This window comes from Polypterus senegalus, chromosome 17, assembly GCF_016835505.1.
Source record: "Polypterus senegalus isolate Bchr_013 chromosome 17, ASM1683550v1, whole genome shotgun sequence".
In the NCBI taxonomy this organism is placed as follows: domain Eukaryota; kingdom Metazoa; phylum Chordata; class Cladistia; order Polypteriformes; family Polypteridae; genus Polypterus; species Polypterus senegalus.
The window spans coordinates 98,233,398-98,256,187 of NC_053170.1; the positions used below are offsets into that span (position 1 = coordinate 98,233,398).

At 41.6% G+C, this 22,790-nt stretch overlaps 1 protein-coding gene across 1 annotated transcript in view; it reads right to left on the reverse strand.

Moving 5' to 3' along the window:
* Window positions 1–488: 488 nt before the first annotated feature.
* dnah9 (dynein, axonemal, heavy chain 9) overlaps window positions 489–22,790 on the reverse strand; it is a 262,350-nt gene continuing 240,048 nt past the window's right edge. Inside the window, exons 69-70 of the mRNA XM_039739325.1 lie at window positions 18,795–19,184; window positions 489–1,499 (exon numbers count right to left, since the gene is read on the reverse strand). Of these exons, the coding sequence (XP_039595259.1) occupies window positions 1,272–1,499; window positions 18,795–19,184 (618 nt within the window). The 3' untranslated portion in view covers window positions 489–1,271. The remainder of the gene's footprint in view (window positions 1,500–18,794; window positions 19,185–22,790) is intronic.

The window sequence follows — 22,790 nt, forward strand, 5'->3', positions numbered from 1 at the left end:
GAGGCATAAATTAACTTAACCTACATAGCTTTTGGAAGAAAAACTGGATGATCATCCATACTGGATCCACCCAGACAAAGAGAAGTGCTGTCTCCATAAAGAATGCAACTTAGCTGAGATCTGAGCCAAGCGCTCTAGAGCTGTGAGCACACATTGTTAAGCACCATATCACCCTCGTACAAAAAGCTTTTAAAGATTTTGTTCACACTCAAAGCCCTGACACATTTTGTTTTTTTTTTTTCTTTTTTCAGTTACAAAGAATTATTAATAGCATACAAGCAATGTTCACAGCAGGAAAGGGAGTATGGATGCCAGATGACCTTCCTCAAGGCCTAAATACCATGTTGGGAGAACACAAGACGACCATCGTGTTAACAAATGCATATTGTTGTCTGCTTTGTCACTTTTAAAAAATTCAGAATCAGAGACCCAAAAAGAAAGAAAGAAAGAAATGAAGACTAATAAGCAGACACTCCAAAATAACCGGAAAATATTTGATTTTTATTTATTTATATATAAAATGATGAGATAAAGTCCATTATGGTATGCATCACTTGCGTCCATCTACACTCCTGTGCGCATAAAAGGTTGGATTAGCGAGGGATTCAGAAGAACCAGCGACTTGTTACAATCCTACACCAGACTCTCTTGCTTTCAACAAACTTATCATAAATAATAATAAATAAACATATGCCCACAGGTGTTAGAAGTCATTCATTTGCTGAACAACCACATTGCACAAAATGGAAACCTTGACTGATAGAAACAGAACTCACGAGTTTGCAGCATAGCCTTGGTCTCCAAACTCAAATAAAAATCTGTCAGACTGTCATTTTTATTTTCTTTTTCCCCTTAGTTGTTATGGTGGGATGTGTAAAAAAACATCAGCCTCAAAATACTAAAGCTCATTAAAATAAAAAGCTAGATATGTATTTTCTGAAGGTCACCCAGGAACGCATGTGCAGAAGAGGCCATGAATCAGTCCCAGGAGACCTGTGCTTACCTGTTTTAAATATATTACTTATATCTGAAACAGCCCGCGCTTTGCTCATTCAAATTCTTGATTAAAACATTTATAATTCTTGTGTATTAAACTGTCTTGAATTGGCCCATTAAAATCATTCCAGTGATATGTTGCAAATCCTTTTGTTGTCCCAATCGCATTTACAAAGTAACACAACTCCACTTCTGGAAGACTTTATGTGGCGTGCTGCTCACTTCAGTAGCAGCTGGTTCACTTTTACAGTCCAAACGCCTTGGCACATTCGGTATTAAACCTGTAAGAGCAGCGCGACTCCTGCCAACACCCATTTTGATGGATTGTCCTTCGTCTTCAGGTTGAAGGTCCAGACATACGTGGGTCCTCTTTGGCACGTTTTATATACTGGACAGGGATACACACTGCGGGTTTCTTGCTTATCCACTGGGATTGCTTTGATGAAAATGACTGGCATGGCAGGTGTCAGCTCCTTCAGTCTTGCATCTGCTATTATCCCAGTCTGTAAAATTCACATGGGAGAAAAAAAAAATCATATATTAGTGTAGTTCATGAAGTGTGTACATTTCTTGCCTGATAGCTGCAAAATGTGAAAATGCAAACAGGTCAGAGCACTTTAGAAAGCATTAAAGGGATGTTGACAGGCGGTATGAAAACCCCAAATCTCGTGGTGACCAGCTACAAGTGTCTACAAAGGAATTGAAAGGATGGAATAAATTGTTTTGACAGCTGAAGCAGACGTGCCACACAGCTTTAATGTGCGCAGCGCTGCATTAACTTCCAGGAAATTTTAACCCAAGACCAACCAGTTGAAGCAGAAGCTCAGACAGCTTTTGGGAGACGACTGTTGCTGCAAGGCCTAGGATCAAAAAATGGTAGCAGTTACTGTGGCTTTGAGGAAAATATGAGGCACATGGCCTGCTTCTTCAGCTGAATTAAAAAATATGAAAAATGAAAGGAAAAAAAGCAGATTTACACAGAAATGGAGGCTTAAATTCTCGGAAAGTAAAATTCCTAATAGTTGTGCATAAATGCATGCACTAGAATCACAAATATCTGCCCATCTGTCTTAGCAAAGCTGTGAGACTTAGAAATACATAGCTAGTCTCACACAAAAGAAGAATCACAGACATGTGGGATGAGTGGGGGGCAGCAGAAGGACTTCAGGGACCTTCAAAACCTCACTGTCATTTTAGAGAAATGAAAGCAACAGGACTGACAAGCTTGCAGAGTTGAATGCCATAACTCGTCAAAATTGTTCCAATATAAATTTCTGCAAATGACAGACCACACTGTTGAAGTCAGAGATTATGGTCTTCAGTGGTGGACTGGATAACAAATTGACCGAGTGAAAGGGATTCTCTATTTTCTCTTCTACAATCTGAAGGCATTCATAGTCGTGTCATTTTGTAATCCACAGACCAAGGTCGCAGGGTGGGGGGTGCTGAAGCCAGCATAGGGTGCAAGGCAGGAACAAACCCCTTACAGGATGCCAGTCCATCACAGGGCGAACACACAAACGGGCCAATACAGCATCGCCAAGTCACCTACCCTGCATGTCTATGTGGGAGGGAACCCATGCAGACACGGGGAAGAACATGCACATCCTATGCAGGGATGGCATTCATAGTTTTCTATCTAATTACTAAACTTTCAATGTTTTAACAAGATAATGTATGTCAGCGCGGTAGCAACATGGCTGGCGAGGTTCAAATCACAGCCTGCCTGGGTGTAACTAATGCACTCTGCAGGTTTCTGTGCGGCTCCTCTCTGGGTTTTCCTCCTGCATCACAAGGTTTGATGGTTTAAAGGCAGACCACATGGCCAATTCAAGACAAATCAGAAGAAAGATAAAGCCAATAATGTGCTAAATCTGAAAACTACATAAATCAGTCTTAACCTTTGTCTAAAGGAGAGTGCAAGATAAAGTCGTAGTCAAAAAGTACAGTCGCTAAATCAAAGCCTTAATGCAAAACTTGAAACATTTAGAAAAGGTGTCCGTAGAAATCGGTCAGATGGCGACAGCTTCTAGCCCTTGGCGGTCCGGACTCTAAACTGCCCCGTGCACTCAGATCTGCTCCTGCTAGTTTATTTATAACCAGTACAATTGTTACATTAGTTACTACTGTTGTTTTAATTATTACTTGATGGTATTATTTAGTCATTCATTACTATCCACTCATTTACCAATTATGCATTTATTTCACCATTTATACAGTGGGATAGTTCTTTACTTGTCCTGTGTTTTAATGTATACGTTACACCAACCCAGTCACGGTAAACAGAAGAGGCAAATGATTAGGCCTACCAAGTAACAGGGGTAACATGACCCCAAAGTAACAGCAAATCTGCCATTCTGGCTGGTGGGTGATCGGTCACATCACTCAAGGTGAAGAAATCAAATACGAGACAGGACTTCAGCCCTGGTGTTTAATTCATAATCAGCTAATACTAACCCCCAACAGTAAATCAATATATTGAACGTCAGTTCTTAACGTGAATGTGCAAATGGCTAATCTGTGCGAAGAACACACTTTCGGTCGTTATATATACAGTATATATATTTTACAAAATGGTTCCTAACCAGTGTTCTGTTTTTAGTTTTGGCATAAGTGCCGACAGAGGCAGAGTACGCAGTGCTTGAAGTGGGCCAGTGCTCACCAGTATGGAGCTTCTGAATTCTAGGCAGTGTTTTCAAACATACCAGCTGCCGTCGCGCAATTTCTGAGCAGCCCCAATAACCCCCACCATCATGGCACTCCCTGACTCTTCAATTATCAATGGTATCACCGCTCAGAACAACTTTCTTCAATTGTTGAAGACGACATGGAATGACAGGGTGTCAATGTGCTCCGTGCTCTTCAAGTGAATACATCAGTCCTACGCATAGGGCAACACCACTTATGCATGGCCACTTCAGGCACTGTGCGTTGTGTGATTTGTCACGACACAGACGATATTTAAATCTGCATGCACAGCCTTGTGTATGCTAGCTTAGGATCAAAAGCACTTTTTTTCCAATTAATTTTTTGCATTTGTTCTAGCGAGTCAGGGAAAGGACATTAGGCCAGGGATTAGGCTGTGTGACTCTTTTCTTGGATCACTGTTTTGGTTTTGACGCTCAGTGTCTTGTTATCTCAGTGTCTGACCTCAGCCTGCCGTCTCTTTTTTGGCTCTCCCCATTTGTAAAGTTTGCCATAAAGCTGTTTGACTCCTGACATCCATAACAATCAGTCAGTGGGAGTATCCATTGCCAACATTTTATACTTAAAAAGGGCCAGGATGGGCGGCAAGAATATTAATAGCAAGCCATTTGAAAGGACACGACATGCAGGTGGCCATTCTTGCAGGCCAATTAAGCATGGGTTAAAATGTAGTGGTAAAAGGAGGCAGGACAGGACACCAGCTCATGGCCTACACATTTCAAAAGACAAAACTCACTGCTCATGGGAGCAGCGACAATTTTCGGGGATGTAATGTGCACACAACGTTTGATTAGACAAGTCATTATACACAGTGGGGAGCTTCAACATTTTTTTTTGGAAAGAAAGGGGAAGAACATACAGCAAGTGCTTAGAAGTGGGGCATTTAAAAAGCCAATCTGCGGATTTAAACTTAAGAATTTAAAGCAGACAGCATCATCTGAATTATCGATAACTGGGAGTCATCCTTCGTGGACATGTACATCACCCGTACTCAAACACCACAGATGGCCTTCTTTGAGGACACTGATGATTTCTCTTTCTCTTTCCACATGTAAAACTTCACAACAGCCCCACATTTGCTTTCCATCACCATCAGAGTTCTACCATTGCCAGAGGTTCACACCACAGGTTTCTTTTAAGGTCCATTTTTTCATTTCTTCTTTTCTCAACATGTGGTCTTTTTATGTATTCACTAACATTTCAAGTGATTTATATGTGCACCAGTTATTTCTATCAAGGGGAAAAAATATGAAAAAATGTCACTTTTGGATTGACCAATTAGCATCAAGTAAACTAAACCATCATTTCGTGGAAATCCATACAATTTAATCTATCCCAGAAAGATCGATGTTATCTCATTAGCCCTACAAAAAAAACATTCATCGTTGGTGATTAGATTATGTCTAACTATATTATAGCCTTATTTAAAGTAGGTTTAATTTAATTGCCAATTGGCATGACAATACCATGCATCTCAAGAACCTTTTGCATTTTCTCCAAGACTGCAAAAAGAGGGAAAATGTACTTTCAGAAATGCTTCTATGAAATTTCAATGAAGGAAGAGTCTGATGGTCTGGGAAGTGACAGTTGCTCGTGCTCATGGGTGCAACACTGATAATAATGGAGGTGTTGTGGGCATCCCAAAGCGCTGATTTACACGGTCAAGTGCTTTCTTAATGTAGTCTACTTCACATTAACTTATAGAAAGAACTACAGGTGCTGTCACTGCACTTGGATTGAGACAACCCACACCCTGCAGTGCGGATGGGTGTACACGCTGCTGGCCACCTCTCAGAGTGAAAAGTGAAGGCTCGGCTTAGGTGGGCCACAGTATGGTAATAATATTGACTCTATGGGTTGTCATGAGGACCAGAAGCCTGGGTAGTTGAAAAGGTGCATACAAGGAAACTGAATGCTTACAGAAACGAGGATGATGAGATGGACAAGTGGAGTAAAAAACAACAAGTTTGCAAATGACAGAATAAGAGACACAGTTAAAGTTGGGGAAATCTCAAAGAAAATACAGTTAAAGTGGTGCAGGAAATGAGAAGAGAGGAAAGCAAAGTGGGGAGAAGAATCAAGAATATGGAGGAGTCAGGAAGGCCAAAGACAAAATGGATGGTCTGTGTGACGGGGTGTCAGTCGAGGAAGTGAACAACATGGAGGAGGTGGGTGAAATACAGTGAGACTCCACATGAAAATGAGAAAAGCTTTATAGAAGAAGAGGATGGTTTGGGACAGACTCCTCAAGAACCCTTAGCAGGAAAGGCTTTAACATAAAAGCAGAGGACACCATTAAGTGGAATCTACAGTACCTATAAAAATACTGTATTCACCCCTTGGAGGTTTTCACATCTTATTGCTATGCAATATTAAAACACCGCTTTAATTTGAGCTTTTTGTCCATTAGACTAAATACCATGTTTGAACATAGCATATTGTCACAAACACACCATCCCCATCATGAAGCATGACAGTGGGGGGTGCTTTTCTGCAGCAGGGGCTGGAAGGCCCTCAAGGGTACAATTAATGCAAAATATCCTGGAAGCAAACCAGATGGAATCTGCAAGAAACCTGCACCTCGCGAGAAGGCAACAAGCCCAAGCACAATGCCAAAGCTGCACATTAATGGCTTCAAAACAACATCATCTGAGGTCCTGGAGTGGCAGAGTCCGAGTCCAGATCTCAGTCCAATTGACAAAGGCTCTTCTCTCACAATCACCATGACATCGACAGAGTCGAGCAAAGAAGAATAGAGAAAAATATTAAAGCGGACAGAGACAGAGCTGTCATGGCTGACATCTACTAAATATTTTTTTAAGACCATTCGCACACATCTGCTTTCCCTTTGACATTAAGGAGTCTTTTTCGATTGAGTATTGTCAAAAAAATAAAAAAAAAATAGGTGCTGTATGGACACATTGATTGGCAATCATCATAATGGTGGCATCACAAGAACATGCATTGGAATGAAGACAGCCAGGGTGAATTTGGCACTTCTCTGAATGGATACACGTATGGAGCAGTGCAACCGTTTAAATTGTCATGCGTTTTTCCAGAAAGACAAGCGAACGGGTATTACAGCTGGACGTGAAAACTGGCCACGCCATCTTTGTGCTTGATGCCTCTTAGCCTGCTCCTTTGCACCTACTTCTGCACTTCAGTTAATGCACATCTCAAATGAACGGTCCGTACAAAGTTAGAACTGCAGTCCCCCACTCTATCGAGTTTCCTAAACCGGTTTGTGATGTTCCTTTCGATGTAACATTCAGCCGACAATGAAGATCCAAATTCCCTTTGCTTTATGACCCTCGATTTCAAGTTTTAACCCATGACCCTCAGCAGCTCTATCCTGGTAACCGATGCCATATTGTACTGTAAATGAGCTATCAGCAGTACACACTTATTTGTTTGTGTAATGCCGAGTTGTAATTCCATTAATCACTTCATGATAGCAGAGGTCTGATCAACAATATGGGATAAATGTGAATCTCCCTTCCAATACGACTCCCCCCTCTACCCCAATCTCAAGCTCTCAACTGTCAAAGCAAACATTTAATTCTAAGCACCTCCGCCTATGAGCTTAAAAAGGGCCCACGGTTTACATTTAGCACTTCATCTTTTGAATTTATTATTGCGTCCATTGAAAAGTCAAAACGTAGACATTTGCATTCACAGAAGCAGGTGCAGGTCCAATGTAAAAGGTAATTGCTTCTCACAAAGTTGAAAAATTACCTGATGAGTACATTACATTCTCTCAACTCTACTCAAAATGACTTGGCTCTAGAGGCAGGGTGCATTGATCACAGTCTGAATCAATTATTTTCTGTAGATGCTCTGAAAATTTTATTTATTTATTCTCCCCCAGCCATTTTCTTCTTGTGCTAGACACCAAGTTCTCGGCTCTCTTAGGGGCGCTTCGGCTACATTCTCTGAAGTGCCAGTCACTTCATCAGCCCCTCGTTACCTTTGACTAACGACTCGACTCGGTCCTACATCAGCGTGGCAATATATGACAAAAGAAATTCATTTGAGTTGCCTCCCCTCTTCAACTTGATTGGCTGAAGATATACACATCTAGCAAATTCAGTATAATAAAAGTGTGCAGCTCAGGCACACACGCTGAACAGGAGACTCCCGATCTAAATAAATTGGCTCTACTTATCACTGCCACATTCAGGAAGAGCTACAATTTATATAGCAGACTACTGAAAGACAACGTTTAAAGACTACGTGACAAATGTTACAAGCGTTTGTCTGGATATTTTCGATTAACAGGCAGAGCACTAAAGAAACAAAGGCAATGTTCTCTTTAGCATCAGCAGCCTCCGATCTGAGTGCTTGACAGTAAAATCACACCCATGTTGCATGCTTGTCAAGTGCATTTTGTATGCCATTCATGCCATGGCTTTTCTTAAAGCAACGTGGGAGGTTGCAACGCCTTTTGAGGAAAATGCTTTATTTCCTTAATTAATGCAGACGTCGAAGAGGAACTTGCTGAAATGTAATTTCAGTTCCAGCAGTAGCAGACGACAGACAGACACCGTGCTTTACACACTTTGCTTCCTTAAAGAACATCCCCTAAAGATCTTAATGAATACAGCAGCACACTTCTTTCCATATTTTCAGCAAGAGAACCACTTGCAGGTTCAGTGACTTGTGCAGGGTCAGACGGCGAGCCAGTGGTGAGCATGAACCTGCTGCTTTTACGATGCCACTAGAAAGTTTTCACGTTTTATTGAATCCCAGAAGGTTTCATTTGTCTTTTTCAACACTGATCAACAGAAGAAAAGAAAGACCCTGTAATGTCAAAAACGATCTCTGCAAAGTGGTCTAAACTAACTACAGATATAAAACACAAAATCATTGATCTCATGAGTATTCACTGTTTCAATAGGACACCCCAGTCGTCGTTGACACATCTTTACTAGAATGAAGGTCACCTGTCTGGGGCTTCAAGTGATTTTATCTGAAGGTCCAAACTTGTGGTGAGTCAGTATGGTGGCCTAACCTGCTAGAGCTGCGTGGTATGCTGGTACTGAAAAAGTGCTGAAATACAACATTTTTATTTCGGTGCCATACCAGCTTTATGCTATTTTTGGTACTAGAAGTAAATTCTTGTGTGCGGGCACAGTGCGCTCAGTAATATTTCAGCACGTTAGCAGCTCCAAGGTGGGATCACATCCACCTCTGCTCTTTAAGGCAATATCTGTGTAATCAGGGGGTGCAGGCCAGGGGGGAACAGAACAGCTGGGTACCATTTTGCTGCCACTACTGAGGTACAAAAGCTGGTATCGGTACCAAAGCCAAATGTTTAGTATAAACCCAAAACTATAATTTGCACAACGAAGACGAAAGAACACTCGAGCACAAATCAGGTGATGGAGACAACATTAATGTTCAGATGATGAAACATTCAACTGCGGTGGGCTGGCACCTTGCCCGGGGTTTGTGTCCTGCCTTGTGCTGGCTGGGATTGGCTCCAGCAGACCCCAGTGACCTTGCAGTTCGGATATAGCGGGTTGGATAATGACTGACTGCTACATTCAAACAGTGCGACTTTAGTCTGGGTTTGGTGGATTTTAACCCGATTCTCTCATCCTTTCAGAGCATTCAGTTTCACCTTCTTCTAAGCCCCTCATATTTCTATGATCCGTGTTCATTAGTACATTTTTTAACTTTTTTTTTTTAACTGTTATATCCAAGGGTAGTTTTTTTTTTTTTTTTTTTGGGTGACAAACACAAATTCTTCCGACGCCATGTTGGTTTTCAAGGGCACTGGAATATTTAGCAGCACTTTGTACAGCATTACCAGGCAACGTCACCTGGATAAATGTAGCGCTGATGCCATCGTCGACGCGGGTTAAAGTATTGGTGCAGTGCACTCTCTCATCGTCTGAGTTTGTGGATATAAAACCAAGGGGATTGTGATTTACAGGTTAGGGCTTATGCTCCAGTTTCGACTATGTATTTCTGACAAAAGACTTAAATTGATTGATTTGTGTTTTGGTTTCACACAAATTTGGACAAACCTTTTATTAATGACTTTGCTAGCTAGGATTCTTAACTTTTTTGGGTCACCTCCATCCATTCTTCTCCCTGGGCCTTACCACTCATTATGTAACACAACTTTCTAAGGTGATAGTCTCAGTTGAGAGTAAAGTGATGTTTGCTTTCACTCATACCCAATCAATCAGAGCTGTGCAGTGTCTTTTCATATCTATCTAGCTATTAACTAGCACTGTTCACACCTATCCATTGTACAGTGTGTTTCACAATCTGTTATATAGTGCTTTTCAAATCTGCAGTGCCTTAAGTATTTATTGTATATACAGCGCTGTACATCCTTTCATGCTGGATCAATCAATGTGCATTTTATACTCTGCATTTTTATACTATGAATATTTTATAACTATCTATTCATTTACTTTACTCATTAGGAATCTTTATTCTTGAAAATAAATCGTTTCTAAGGCACTAGGAACTCTTCAAGCTATAAACACACTACAGTGGTTCTTAAATTAATTAATAAATTGCTGATTTAAAAGCAATTAAACACATTAAATTGTGTCCTTAAATATAATGGTATACATACCTCAGGGCAGACAGACTGCAGAAGGCGGCTGTTACATTAACCATCGGCCTGCCCGAATATGCATATCAGCAGTGAAGATGTTGGCCACGTATGGCCGTTCTTTTAAAAGTGTTTTCAAAGGAGGAAAAAAAAAACCAACAACTAAACATTTTATCACCTCACAGGGATTATGGGATTCTGCAATGGCAAAGATGTCATGTCATGTGGAGTTTAGGGATTCAGGGAAGGCTCTCGCTAGGCAATGACTCGGTCCAGTACATTCGCCTGGCAGCAAACAATTTGCACCTTGCTGTTTCATCTGGCCATTTTTTCTTTTTTTAAATAACTAAGAAAGATGGCAGAATTTTGCTGTGGATGATGAAAACTGCAAATGTCTGAAATAGAAACCCTTTAATTATGTACTTTTTGTAATTTACTAAAATAAAGACTGCTTCCATTTTGAAACCCAGTGAACTGCTCACTGGGGTACCTTTAGTGTGGAGGCCACATGTCCTCCTGCGTTTTCAAGGCTTTGTTGACCAACGACTCACATTCTGGTCCACTGGCACCACAACAAGCCCTGATGTCGATGTGTGTCATGGCGACCCCCCCATTCGTGGGCTGGTTTCTGCCTTAAACTAATGTTGCCTGGATAGACAATGGCTTCCCATGGCTCTGAACTTATTAGCAGATTCAGAAAACATGAATGGTGGGCATGACCACAACAAGATTGTCTATTAATGCCCTTGATATTATAACTGTATTGATTAATTTTGATTAACAACACTAGGATGAAACTGCCATTTTGTGTTGCTAACAGCATATACTGGATTCTGTAGAGACACAGTGCAGCAGAAACTCCATTTAGCAGGAAAACACTTAGAATATTGTTAACGTGAAATGATTAAATGCTGGATTAGTTTAAAAACGTACTGTCTAAAGTAACATTTTTTACTTTTTAAAATAAAAATATAGCACGCTTGTTAAAGGATCTGTCACTGCTTTTTACTGATATTTAAATAATTATCAAGTATAACACAACACAAAACTTTTCATAAAAAACAAATATTACCATCACTCACCATTCAAAAATGTAAAATGTGGGGAAAGGTTAAATATGGGAATGGAAAAATCTGAATTCTGCTGTATTAAGAAAACAAAGTTGGCATAAAATCAAAGCAGATAATACATCTTAAATGTCTGCCATACAAGATTAAGAACTTCATGTAAAAACAACCTGTGCAGTGCCAGGTGAAACCCACTCAGAGCTCTTGGCGGGGTGGACGGATGTTGCCCTTCATTGTCCATAGCGAGTAGTCGGTATTATTAGACTTGTTGTTGTCCCCCCTTGGCATTCGGAGTACGTGCCCTTCAGCAGCACAAGCAGCATACCGCAGACTTTAATGAGCGTGTCAACTTTAACTTTCAAAAGCAGGTAACATCAGAGTTCAGCAACGAAAGGAGAAGGTGCTCTCACTTGGTGTCCAAAGCAGGCATCTCTCAACTTTCATAAATGGTGTACCACAGATGACGGCATCCTAGGCAGTTGCCAAGGTCACCTAATGCTTTGACCAGCACTGCGGGTATGTAAAAGCATTACATTTGACAATATGTAGCATTGCTCAACAAGTATTTAGATGGTGACACGCTAGTACATTTATATGATAAACAAGAATATAAATACAGCACCATCAAATCAAAAAAACAAAATCTCTATCTAAATACTTTTTAATCTTACTTTATGCATATGCAGTATTTGCACATATCCGGCAATGACCTCTAACTTCTATAAGATATGGCACTATTGCAACAGCATAACCACAATGGTATGCACAGTGTACAGTTTCAGTATAAACCCAATAAGGAAATCATTAAGTGTGGCGACTGGAGAAAGCACTGCAGTCTGTCTGTCATTCAGTGTGTTTACATACACACACAAAACTGGATTAAGGGGAATAACCAAATTAAGGACGAAACCTTAAAAATACACATTTACATGGGAAAGCAATCTTCTGGAATTCCCCTTTGACAGGGGAAGATGGGCCCTTTTATTGTCACCCGGATTTGCTCCAGGTGCTCCCTCTGATGACACTTCCTAGTGTGGCGGAAGTGTCGGGAGAGTACTCGGCAGCACTCCGGGCGTCCCTGGAGGGATCCACCACCATCTTTCCAGTTGTGGCAGAAGTAGATAGTTCCCGGGCCCTCTGAGATTCGGGGTGCCCCCTGGCGATGGCCACAGGTCCCAATGGGCTTGAGCCTCCTTGCTCTTCTCCCGTGGTCCTCCTCTGATGCAGAGCGGCTGTCCCCTCGTGGCCTGGAGGACGTACATGCCACCTCCCAGTCCTCCTGGGCGTCCCAGCTGGGTAACAGCCCCAGCCACTCGCCACAGGGTTTATACAGCATTTTAGAAATCGGGTTTCTGTGAACAATGGGGTTATTGAAGCACAAATAAATGCGTCTATTGATGGTCATGGTGGTCCTTGTTCACCACGTAATCTGTAATCATGCAAACCTGCTACTTCTGCAAGGCCCATGTGGTCAGTGTGGCTCTTGAGCCTTGAACAGCTGCATCTCCTTTCTTGAATAAAGCCTGCCGTTTGCAATCATCAGCTTTTCAGTGTAAAATTCTCATTGATATATTAAACTGTTAAGTTCAGGTGTGTGTTTCCATAGTTCTACTCAACCACACAAATTAGATGTGGTCGCATAAAACACCACTTACTTCAGATTCATTTCAATTTCTGTCGGACATTTGGGATAAAGTAAAGGCAACATAACAAATAATTGCAGGAGGAGATGGTATCTGTCTTACCCTGGCTGTGTTAATCCCTAATGAACTTGGAGTCGCACTCGCCCACCAACACTACAGTATGGCTGGCTGCTCCATGTGTAGTAAGGCTAGATATTTCAAAAGGTTGTACAACACGAACAAAAGCACAGGGCCAGCTTGCTGTATAGACAGATGAAAAGTGACGTCGTTTTAACTGTGCAAGAGTTCCAGCGAGTGTGCGCGTGAGTGGACCTGTACAGGGTGGGTTCCCCCTACCTTACATCTGCTGCTGACAGGATAGCCCAGCCTCTACCCATGAACTGGATTTGAGCCTGCAATCTTGTGTTAATAAATTCATTTTTCTGTAATGTGAGTGAGAGGATAACAAGATGACAGTAAAGTGGTTGGTCTGCGACACGTGGAACTGCCTGCTAACTCCAGGAGCCAGAAAGTGCAGACGAGGTGAGGTTCATCGCAAGTCGAAAATGAATGCTGTTGGACTTTTCTTCGAGTTTAGGTGCCAGCCCTTTAGAATTGGAGCCTTTACTCTTGCAGGCAGTCCCTTAGGGGTTTTCTTTTTTTTGTTCCAGGTTTCTTTTTACTAGATCTGTCTTTGAATCATCCCCATTTGCAATCTCTACAGATGTCGAGGTCCTTGTTTCTAAACACTTATGCTCCTAGGCCTATATTTCTTTTAAATAGACATCTATGATTTTAGAGGTTATTGTTTTTTACACTCAAATCCATTTAACTTCAAGTGGCTCCCAGCAACATAATCTCCTTTTTCTAGGAAACAATATCCTTAACTCTCCTTCGCCTTTTTTCATTTCATTCCTTTGGACTTATGAATGTTCCTCCATCCATTTATTTTCAGAATCCAATTTTTCCATTACTGTATTGTCCCCTTACAGAATTGGGCACAAGGGAGGCACCACTCCTGGATGGGGCATTAGTCTGTTATTACATAGCACACTCATACATCCTGGTCAGCTGAAAGCAGACAGTTCACCTATTACAGGATTTATAGGAAAACTGGAGCATCAAGAGAAAGCCCACAGTGGAAGCAACTGGGCCAGGAATTGAATTTAGGCTTCTGGGTGATAGGCAGTGATGGGGAATATAAGCATTTTGGCATCAGTAATAAACATCATTATATCACATATGTCAACATGTGAAGGGTATCATACAGTTCATGATAAGAATTGTAAGACTGTGAAGTTTTCTTTTTTCGCTTTTGTATCTTTACTACTCATTTTCTGGGCTTTGAGGGCTCGTAGCCAGATAATGCAAATGCTAGCAAGCAAGACTGACGATTTATTGGATGCCAGTGTGCATGTGAACAATGTGAATATTGACTAATTAGATACCTTTCAGGATTAGTTTGTCCTAATATAGTCTGTCAAAAGAGCACTGGGCAGACATTAGGACTTAGCGGTGTTCACCATATTCCACCATTAAAAAAGTAGCAGCTTCAAGTAAAAGGAAGAAGAAGGAGAAGCAGCAGAAGATGCATGGTATGAGTCACCAAATGGCAAAAACACAATTGTTGAGAGCCACTGCTTTGGTCAGCACCATTTGTGACAGCTGCTAAACATAAAAATAATTCTTTGCATTTATGTAGCGCTTTTCTCACTACTCAAAGTGCTCAGCAATTGCAGGTTAAGGGCCTTGCTCAAGGGCCCAACAGAGCGGAGTCCCTTTATAGCATTACAGGATTCGAAACGGAAGCCTTCCGATTGCCAGTGCAGATCCCTAGCCTGAGCGCCACCACTCTGTGGTATATGCATACAACCATGCTGTATGTTGCGAATGTCACGCTCTTTTGCTTTGCTTTTGCTTCAGGCATGTTAAGTAATTCTGAAGATAACAAGTAAATAAAAAGTTAAATTCTGCTCCATTGCTGGTTTTGTTGCTCTGTCTTGTCACCTGGGGTCTAGAAAACAGGGGGGACGCGTCCTATGAGGGAAACAGAGCTGCAGTAGCTCTGGATGAAGTCGGAGTGTAGCTCCAGAGGCAAGTGCACTGAGGATGAGGGCTGTGCCATTGTAATGAGCGTGAAATTTTGAACTTTGAACAAATGTTTGATGTATTTGCTTTGATAATAACAGGCTGTTTTACTGGAATTGTTGCAGTGATAAAGTCTTGTAGGTACCAGGAAGGAAAGACAGGAATCCTGGGCTGGGGGAACGGGCTTACTGGGAGCAGTTCATTCCTCCACACAACCGGTGGCAGTGTTCCTTAAGGCTGGACCAGATTAAGACACCCGCATGGTGGCATGGGAGTTGAAGTCTGGAAACGCAGCCCCGCTGGGGTCTTTGGATAGTTCCAGATGGCGCTGCTGTGGTGTCTGCATAACCCAGAACTGCTCTGGACAACATGGACAGGAGATCTAAAGCAGTTCCTGGGTCTACTTTAAAAGAAAGCCCTCTGCCTCACTTTAATTGAGTCGGGAGGCAGTAGGCAATGCTAGCTTGGAGGAGGAAGGAGGGCTATTTTTAGGGGTGTTCTTATGAAAAGGTATATGTGTCAAAAAAAATCATTTATTTGAACCTGGAATTGTTTGGGGATTGCTGTGTCTATGGTTTGGGGCTCAGTGGAGCCCCCTAGAGATTACAGTTTGTACTAGCAAAAAACTTCCAGGTCTGAGAGAAAACTTTTGGTCATATAGAACAAGAACCTGCTTGTTTGCTCTGTTAACTGCACAACCGGGCAGAAACTGTAAGAAAAGGAACTTGAGGTCATCTAATCAGACAATTTAAGCACAGGCTGAGACCCTACAAGACAACAAGCACATTTTCCACTAGCCCACTGCCATGAGTAGAACATCAGTTGGGAGAAGGTTTGAGAATATAGCTTGTCCCTATGCGAGGTTGGTCCAGAGACATGAGCCCAAAAGACAGGAAGAGAGCTGGGGCCTGGCATCCAATTGGTCGAATCAAAGGTCTATCAGCTCAGATGCACAGCACAAGAGTGATATCTAGGCACATTGGGTATCTAGATTCTTCTATCCAGAATACATTTTGGCACATTAAGTTCTGCTGTTTAGGAAATGTTATTCTATACTGAGTGAACAAATGTTGGAAGTGGCTTTTCTGCTTTGGCTTGAACTCTTTTCATGGAGATAAGGGAAAAGTGTTTTCACCAACAAGTTCATTGATGACCACAAGTGGTGCTTGCAGAATGCAGTTAAAAAATCTGAAATATGCAGGTAAATGGGACTTAATAGAGCAAGAGTCAAAGGTTAGGAGTATAGGAACCTAATCAAGGACTTTGTTGAATGGTGCGACTCAAACCACCTACACCTAAACACCAGCAAAACCAAGGAGCTGGTGGAGGTTTTTAGGAGGCCCAGGCCCCTCATGGACCCCGTGATCATCAGAGGAGACTGTGCAGAGGGTGCTGACCTATAAATACCTGGGAGTGCAGTTGGATGATAAACTGGACTGGACTGCCAATACTGATGATCTGTACAAGAGAGGACAGAGCCGACTATACTTCATTAGAAGGCTGGCGTCCTTCAACATCTGCAATAAGATGCTGCAGATGTTCTATCAGACGGTTGTGGCAAGCGCCCTCTTCTACACGGTGGTGTGCAGCATTAAGAAGGACGCCTCACGCCTGGACAAACTGGTGAGGAAGGCAGGCTCTATTGTAGGCACGGAGCTGGACAGTTTGACATCTGTGGCAGAGCGACAGGCGCTGAGCAGACTCCTGTCAATCATGGAGAATCCACTGCATCCACTGAACAGGATTATCTCCAGACAGAAGAGCAGCTTTAGTGACAGACTGAGGAGACCCCACACTATGTGACTCTTCAGTTCCACACGGGGGGTAAACGTTATACAAAGTTATTGTCAGTTATACCTGCATTGTTATCACTTTTTAATTTTTTATTGTTCTTTATCAGTATGCTTCTTCTGGAGTATATCAATTTCCCATTGGGATTAATAAAGTATCTATCTACCTACTTGGGTCTACACAGAAAAGTCTTAAAGCAAGGACAAGGTCACCATCAGATCCTTCCCATGACAAAGCAGACTCCTTCCCATACAAGGTGGGTACAGGGATTGGAGGGCAAGAGTTGAGGTGGAGCACATAGATGTGGGTCTGCACCATAAAGAATCTGAGCACAAGAATAAACAAATCTACTTTTTAGAATAAGGTCACCCCAAAATCCTTTAACAATAAAGCAGATAGTAAAGCCAACGCTGTTTAGAGAGGATAGGAGAGTCGATTTCAGATATACAACTTCAAATGAGTCTAGGCACTTGGTGTTTGATGCTCTACTGTACATTACATTACAGCAGTTCACATACGCATCAACAAGTACATTTTTTAATACTTGAATGTTTTCCCAGGCCACCTGAAAAACCAACACAAAATATTTAACAGCTGGTCCCCTCAGCCTCCCAGTGCAGGAGCACATAAGCAAAACAAACTAATGGAGGACTAAGTGAAAGAACAGCAGCAAAAAATGGGGAGAAAAAAACAACTTCAGAACGTTTAATGCAGCAACCCCACCTTTTCCGAAAACTGGATTCATTTCCATTTTAAACAGGACGTCATGTGCACACTGAGCTGTTCTTACAAATAGAAGGCCTGAAAAGCTTACAAAAGGAACTTGCGGCTTCGGAAGATGACATTTGATAAAACAACAGAGTCCTTTCAACCTGACGACGGCAGCGTCTGGAAGATGCTTTTCGTTCTTTGCCTGATCATTGACTAGCCAGTTTATTTAAACACGTACCACAATTTCTCTCCTGTCAAGGGTGCAATCAACCTTTCGAAGCAAGTCTGCAATTTCCTTTTCAGAGACTGGTCCATTGACCCTCCTCGCCACAGAAAACGGTCTATCAACACAATCCTGCCTTCACAGCCTAAACAGCGGGGTGCGAGCTTGAATACAGTACCTCTCCACAGACACCTGCCTTTCACTTACAATTGCTGTTGACACCAGGGGTTGTGTTTCATTAAGGCACAGCTGGAAACCCAGCCTTTTAAAATTCACTTCTATTTGCTTATTTGTTAATTAAACAGAAGCAGACCAGCTGCCAGAAATATAAAATGTCACTTTCAATTCAACATCAATAGATTTTTTTTTTTTTTATATAAAATACAAATGATAAACAGCAATGGCAGGATGAGCAGGCAGCCTGTTTGAATCTACTAAAAGAAGCAAAGAATAGGACCTTGAGCTTCTGTAGTGTCTAATTCTTTGTTTGGTATGCTCAGAGTGGCAAAATGTTTGACAACTTGTTTTGTTACCTTTGCTATCATAAAAAAAGATCTAATCATAAAAAGTGTTATGTACAAACATACAGTACTTAGCATAACATTATCAACTCCGAGTTGCAGAGAACAGGAGCCGGTCATGGACGAGGAGTCCTAAACAGTTCCTATAAAGTCCACTAGAAGGGTATACCACTGTCAAACCCTGGCTAGTAATACAATAAAACATCTACTCTTCATAAAAAGGATTCCAAGCACAAGGGCAAAATGGAATTGGCTGTAACAAAGGCAGTCCAAGTCCAACAAACTCCCAATACAAAATCCAAAAGCACAGCCAAAAAACAGAACAGAAAGTCATAACGTTAGAGATCCAATAAGAAATCACAATAAACACAAGTGCACTCACCGACTCCCTAGCGCACTGTATTCATTTTTCACTCTGTACAGGGTTTTGCGTAATAAGGCGAAGTCTACAAAATAAACTTTGACTGAGTGAAACACGAACATTCAGCAGCATACCTGAGTGTCCCAGCGGGCTCCTTCCATGAAAAGGCCATGAACGTAGGCTCCCTCACGAGGAGGGCTGCTGAAATCCTCACGGTTCTTCTTGGTGACGTCGCACTGCAGGCACATCTTATCCAGGGGCCACTCATTTTTTCTTGCCATGGACTGCATGATGGCAGTGAGGAAGGACTGAGGGTTGAAGAACCCTGCTAACCACACAGAAGCTGGGAGTGCAAAGTCTCCAGTCCAAGTCTCCAACTCCTTGATCCTGAAGAGGAGGTCGACAAACCAGCCTGCCAGCCCAGACATTGATGGATAGGCGCGCTTTGTCCAGGATTCAGGGACTTGGTCCAGGAAAATAGCATTTTGTAAATTTTCCATGTCACTTGTCATTGTGAGTTCACCCTAGGAGTCAAAATAAAGTTTAGTCAGCTTCATTGTAAAGTTGATGTTGATATGTTTTAAAAAGTATTATTTATAGGAAGTTAGTTCTTTTAAAGTGGTTATGAGGATCCAATATTATCTACCAAGTTTCTAGGGCAAGTGTCTACCCTTCTGAACTTGAAATGAGATAGCATAAGCAGTGTAAGCATAAACATGTGGGAATATGAGACTCTTCGGAGCTCGGGACAGCTAAGCAATAGCACCGCCAGGACGAGAGGGGGCACAACTGCAGATGAAGTACTTTTTCTTTGCATAGTTCAGAGGGATGTCAGTTAGACGTCGAGTGACCTCACTTCTGCTCACATACGCATCCGCCAGAAGTAACCCCTTCTGGGAACAAGTGATTTAAAACCAAATGGCACTGGAAGGAGTCAGAAATTCTTGGACTCCAATGCGACCAATTCAGAATGCTCGGACGTACTACATTCTTAATGCCTTTATAGTAGAGAATCCATTCCCGGGCTTCCCGATTACATTTTTCATTCCCGCATTCCTGGGAAACCGAGAACGGCCAAGCTCGCATATATAGTGTGTAAAAGTGTAAAAATCGATCAAGAAATAACAGAGTTATAGTTGAAAATAATTAAGTGGCATGGTTTGTTGGCCCACGGTGCAGTGTTTTGCAGATTAATTCAACCAGCAGCAGTTGTCAGTCTCCCGGCTCAGTGGACTGGGAGGAGTCCACACTCGGCAGCTTACGAATGCCGGGACAGGGCAGACTTCATTGATGTCTGTCAGACAACAGCTTTGAACTGCAACTTGAAATTGCAATGCGTCCGTCTGCTGCATCCACATTATCTGTGCCAAGAAACTTGCCATCACAGAATGATGACAAGAAACTGGATGCATCAGTAAAAGCTGAAATGGCAGGGTTTCAGAAAAACGGCAAGCGCGGGCGCTGTTTAGGACAAGTGTATCAGTAACTGATCAGGTAGATCACGTTGCATTCAAAAAAGATTTTTTAAACATTAGTCTATTAAACAGTATATCTGCCCTATGGCATTTGCCTATTGATTGACATACAGGGCGGCCAGTCTGAGATCTTTCCTTCTAACACACTAGTTGTCCCACAATCAGATTGTGACTCAGACTACGAATGCCATGAATGTAATTACACCGATCTTACATGCTGTCAAATAAACAAACGCTGACGTCCAAGGTTCGATTCCCGAGAGGGGGTGCAGTGAGTGTGTATGCCTGATGAGCCCAGAATTAGGGCGAAACACGTGTCGCGTAATCTTTGCATTATTTGACAGTAAAACTTTGCAACATTCGATGATCTGCTTCTCGCAACTGAAGAGGGCACTGTGGCGGATGTTTGCCAACACAAGCGTTACCTGGTAGGTAACCACCCATACAATCAGATTGTGATTCAGACTACCAATGCCGTGAATGTAATTACCACAATCTACAAGCTGTCAAAATAAACGAACCATACGCTGAGACGCAACGTAAAGGGCGAAACACGTGTCGCATACGCTTTGCATTATTTGACAGTAAAACTATGCTATTATATATATATATATCTAATTTTTAATGTAGGCAGATCATTTTGACCTGGTCATTTTAAAAGTAGCTCGCAAGCCTGTGGGCACCCCAAACTAGACATATGTACTTATATGACAGCTTAAACTGCTTGTAGATAAGGTTAGTCTTTTATTGGTGTCAACATATTGCAGTAGTTTTATTAAAAATAAGTGTCGGTCATTCTAAAACCGTTCACATGTGAGATGCCCGTGCACTGTGTCATCCCCAGGAGCCCGGGAATAACATGTGGGATTCCCAAATTCCCGGGAATGGATAAAGACGTCCGGGAATTGATTCCCTACTTTATAGCACCCACATGTTTTCTTTGTTTTAATCTTTTTGCCCTTTCAACTACTGGCATTAAACAGGCTCCACTTGTTACCCAACAATTCTTTTGTTTCACAAGGCTTATTTGTGACAGGAGAAAAAGGCTCCAGATCATTACTTAAACAGATCACTAACCCCAATCTCGTTCTTCACTCTCTTTTCTTGCTGTTCTTTCAAAAACAAATCAACTTAAAAATTTTTAAGGTCCCCAAAGTACTACACTGCTTGGTAATTTATTTATTTTCATCTATGGTTAACAAATGTCACCGTGAAATTTAACCTCCACCATGTTCCATCTCTGACCATTCTTCTTCTTAAGGAACTCATTTTAAAGGAACAGCTGGCATCTACAATCCTAATGCCCTTTATGATTATAAGCACTTGTCACAAATTACCTCAAAAGCTTATTTGGGATAAAACAATTCAACGCCTTCAGACTTTCCTTATTTGTTCATAGTCTACAATTCCTGAATAAGTATAGAATTTCATCTTTGGAAATTTCTACAGAGTTGATATCTGTTTTTGTGATATGGAAATCAAAACTGCAAACAGTATTCAAGGTGAGGTATGACCGCTTTTCACTTGTACTTGACACAATAACCCAACATCTTATCTAGTCTCTACATCTTTGACTTATGGGGTGCTTACAGTTTATAGACTCCCCTTGTTGTGTCAATATATATGACATTTTAGATTCTGTGTGTAATATTTCACTCTTACTAACATTTAACATCTACCACATATCTGCAAAACCCTGAATTCTTTCCAGGGTATCTTTACAGATTTTCTCAGATTCCACTGTATCTGCTAATCCCCCTAGTTTAGTGTCATCTGCAAACTTAACCAGGTTCTTAGTCCCCATTCTTATGTACATCACTTATGTAAATTAAAAAGGTCACAGCATTCGTCCCTGTGGGATGCCAATTTTAAAATCACCTAATTCATAAAACTTTCTTATTCAATTGTGGCCACAGGATTTAATTATACAATTAGAATTATTGTAATCTTGCAAAGGAGGCAATATGTGGCAAAAGGGTGAGACAGAAGACAAACACTGCAGGCCCCAGATTGTTTAGAGAAGGCCAGCAGTCCCAGAGGAGCTCAACGGAAGTTAAGTGACAGACACCAAAAGGCGGCTATGTCCTGGTTAATGCAAGATGTTCTCATATAAATTTTATTGGTTTTAAGGATTGAATTACAATGAGTAAAATCACAAGTCAGCAGTATGTACAGGACTACATCTGCTCAAATCAGATCGGGGAAGGAATTTCTGAGTCTCAGGATGTTCTATAGCAGCTGCTGGCTTGGGAGCGATTGTACATGAGGTTACTGCATGAATGTGCTTCTCTCAGAGGGAAAATGAAAAAGTCCTGGCAGAAGAATTAGAGAAAGGAGATGACATGAGTGGGGTAGACGGCATGGACATGGTGGGCTCCACAATACACCTAACAGTGGTACCAAAGTTGGTGTTTACTGTCACGAAAGTTGAACTGCTATTTACTTGTTCATATGTATTGCTTTAATCTAATTTCTTCTTTGTTAATTGTGTGGTCTGGAATCCATTTGTTCTAGATCCATATTATGTGTTCCAGACATAAATGGCTAATTTGCTCAGCATTTGCCAAGGTTTCATAGATGTATATGGAATCAAATACAGTGCCCTATGCTAGGATCTATGATTTGGAATGTCTCTTATTCGTCCAGCCTCGATTT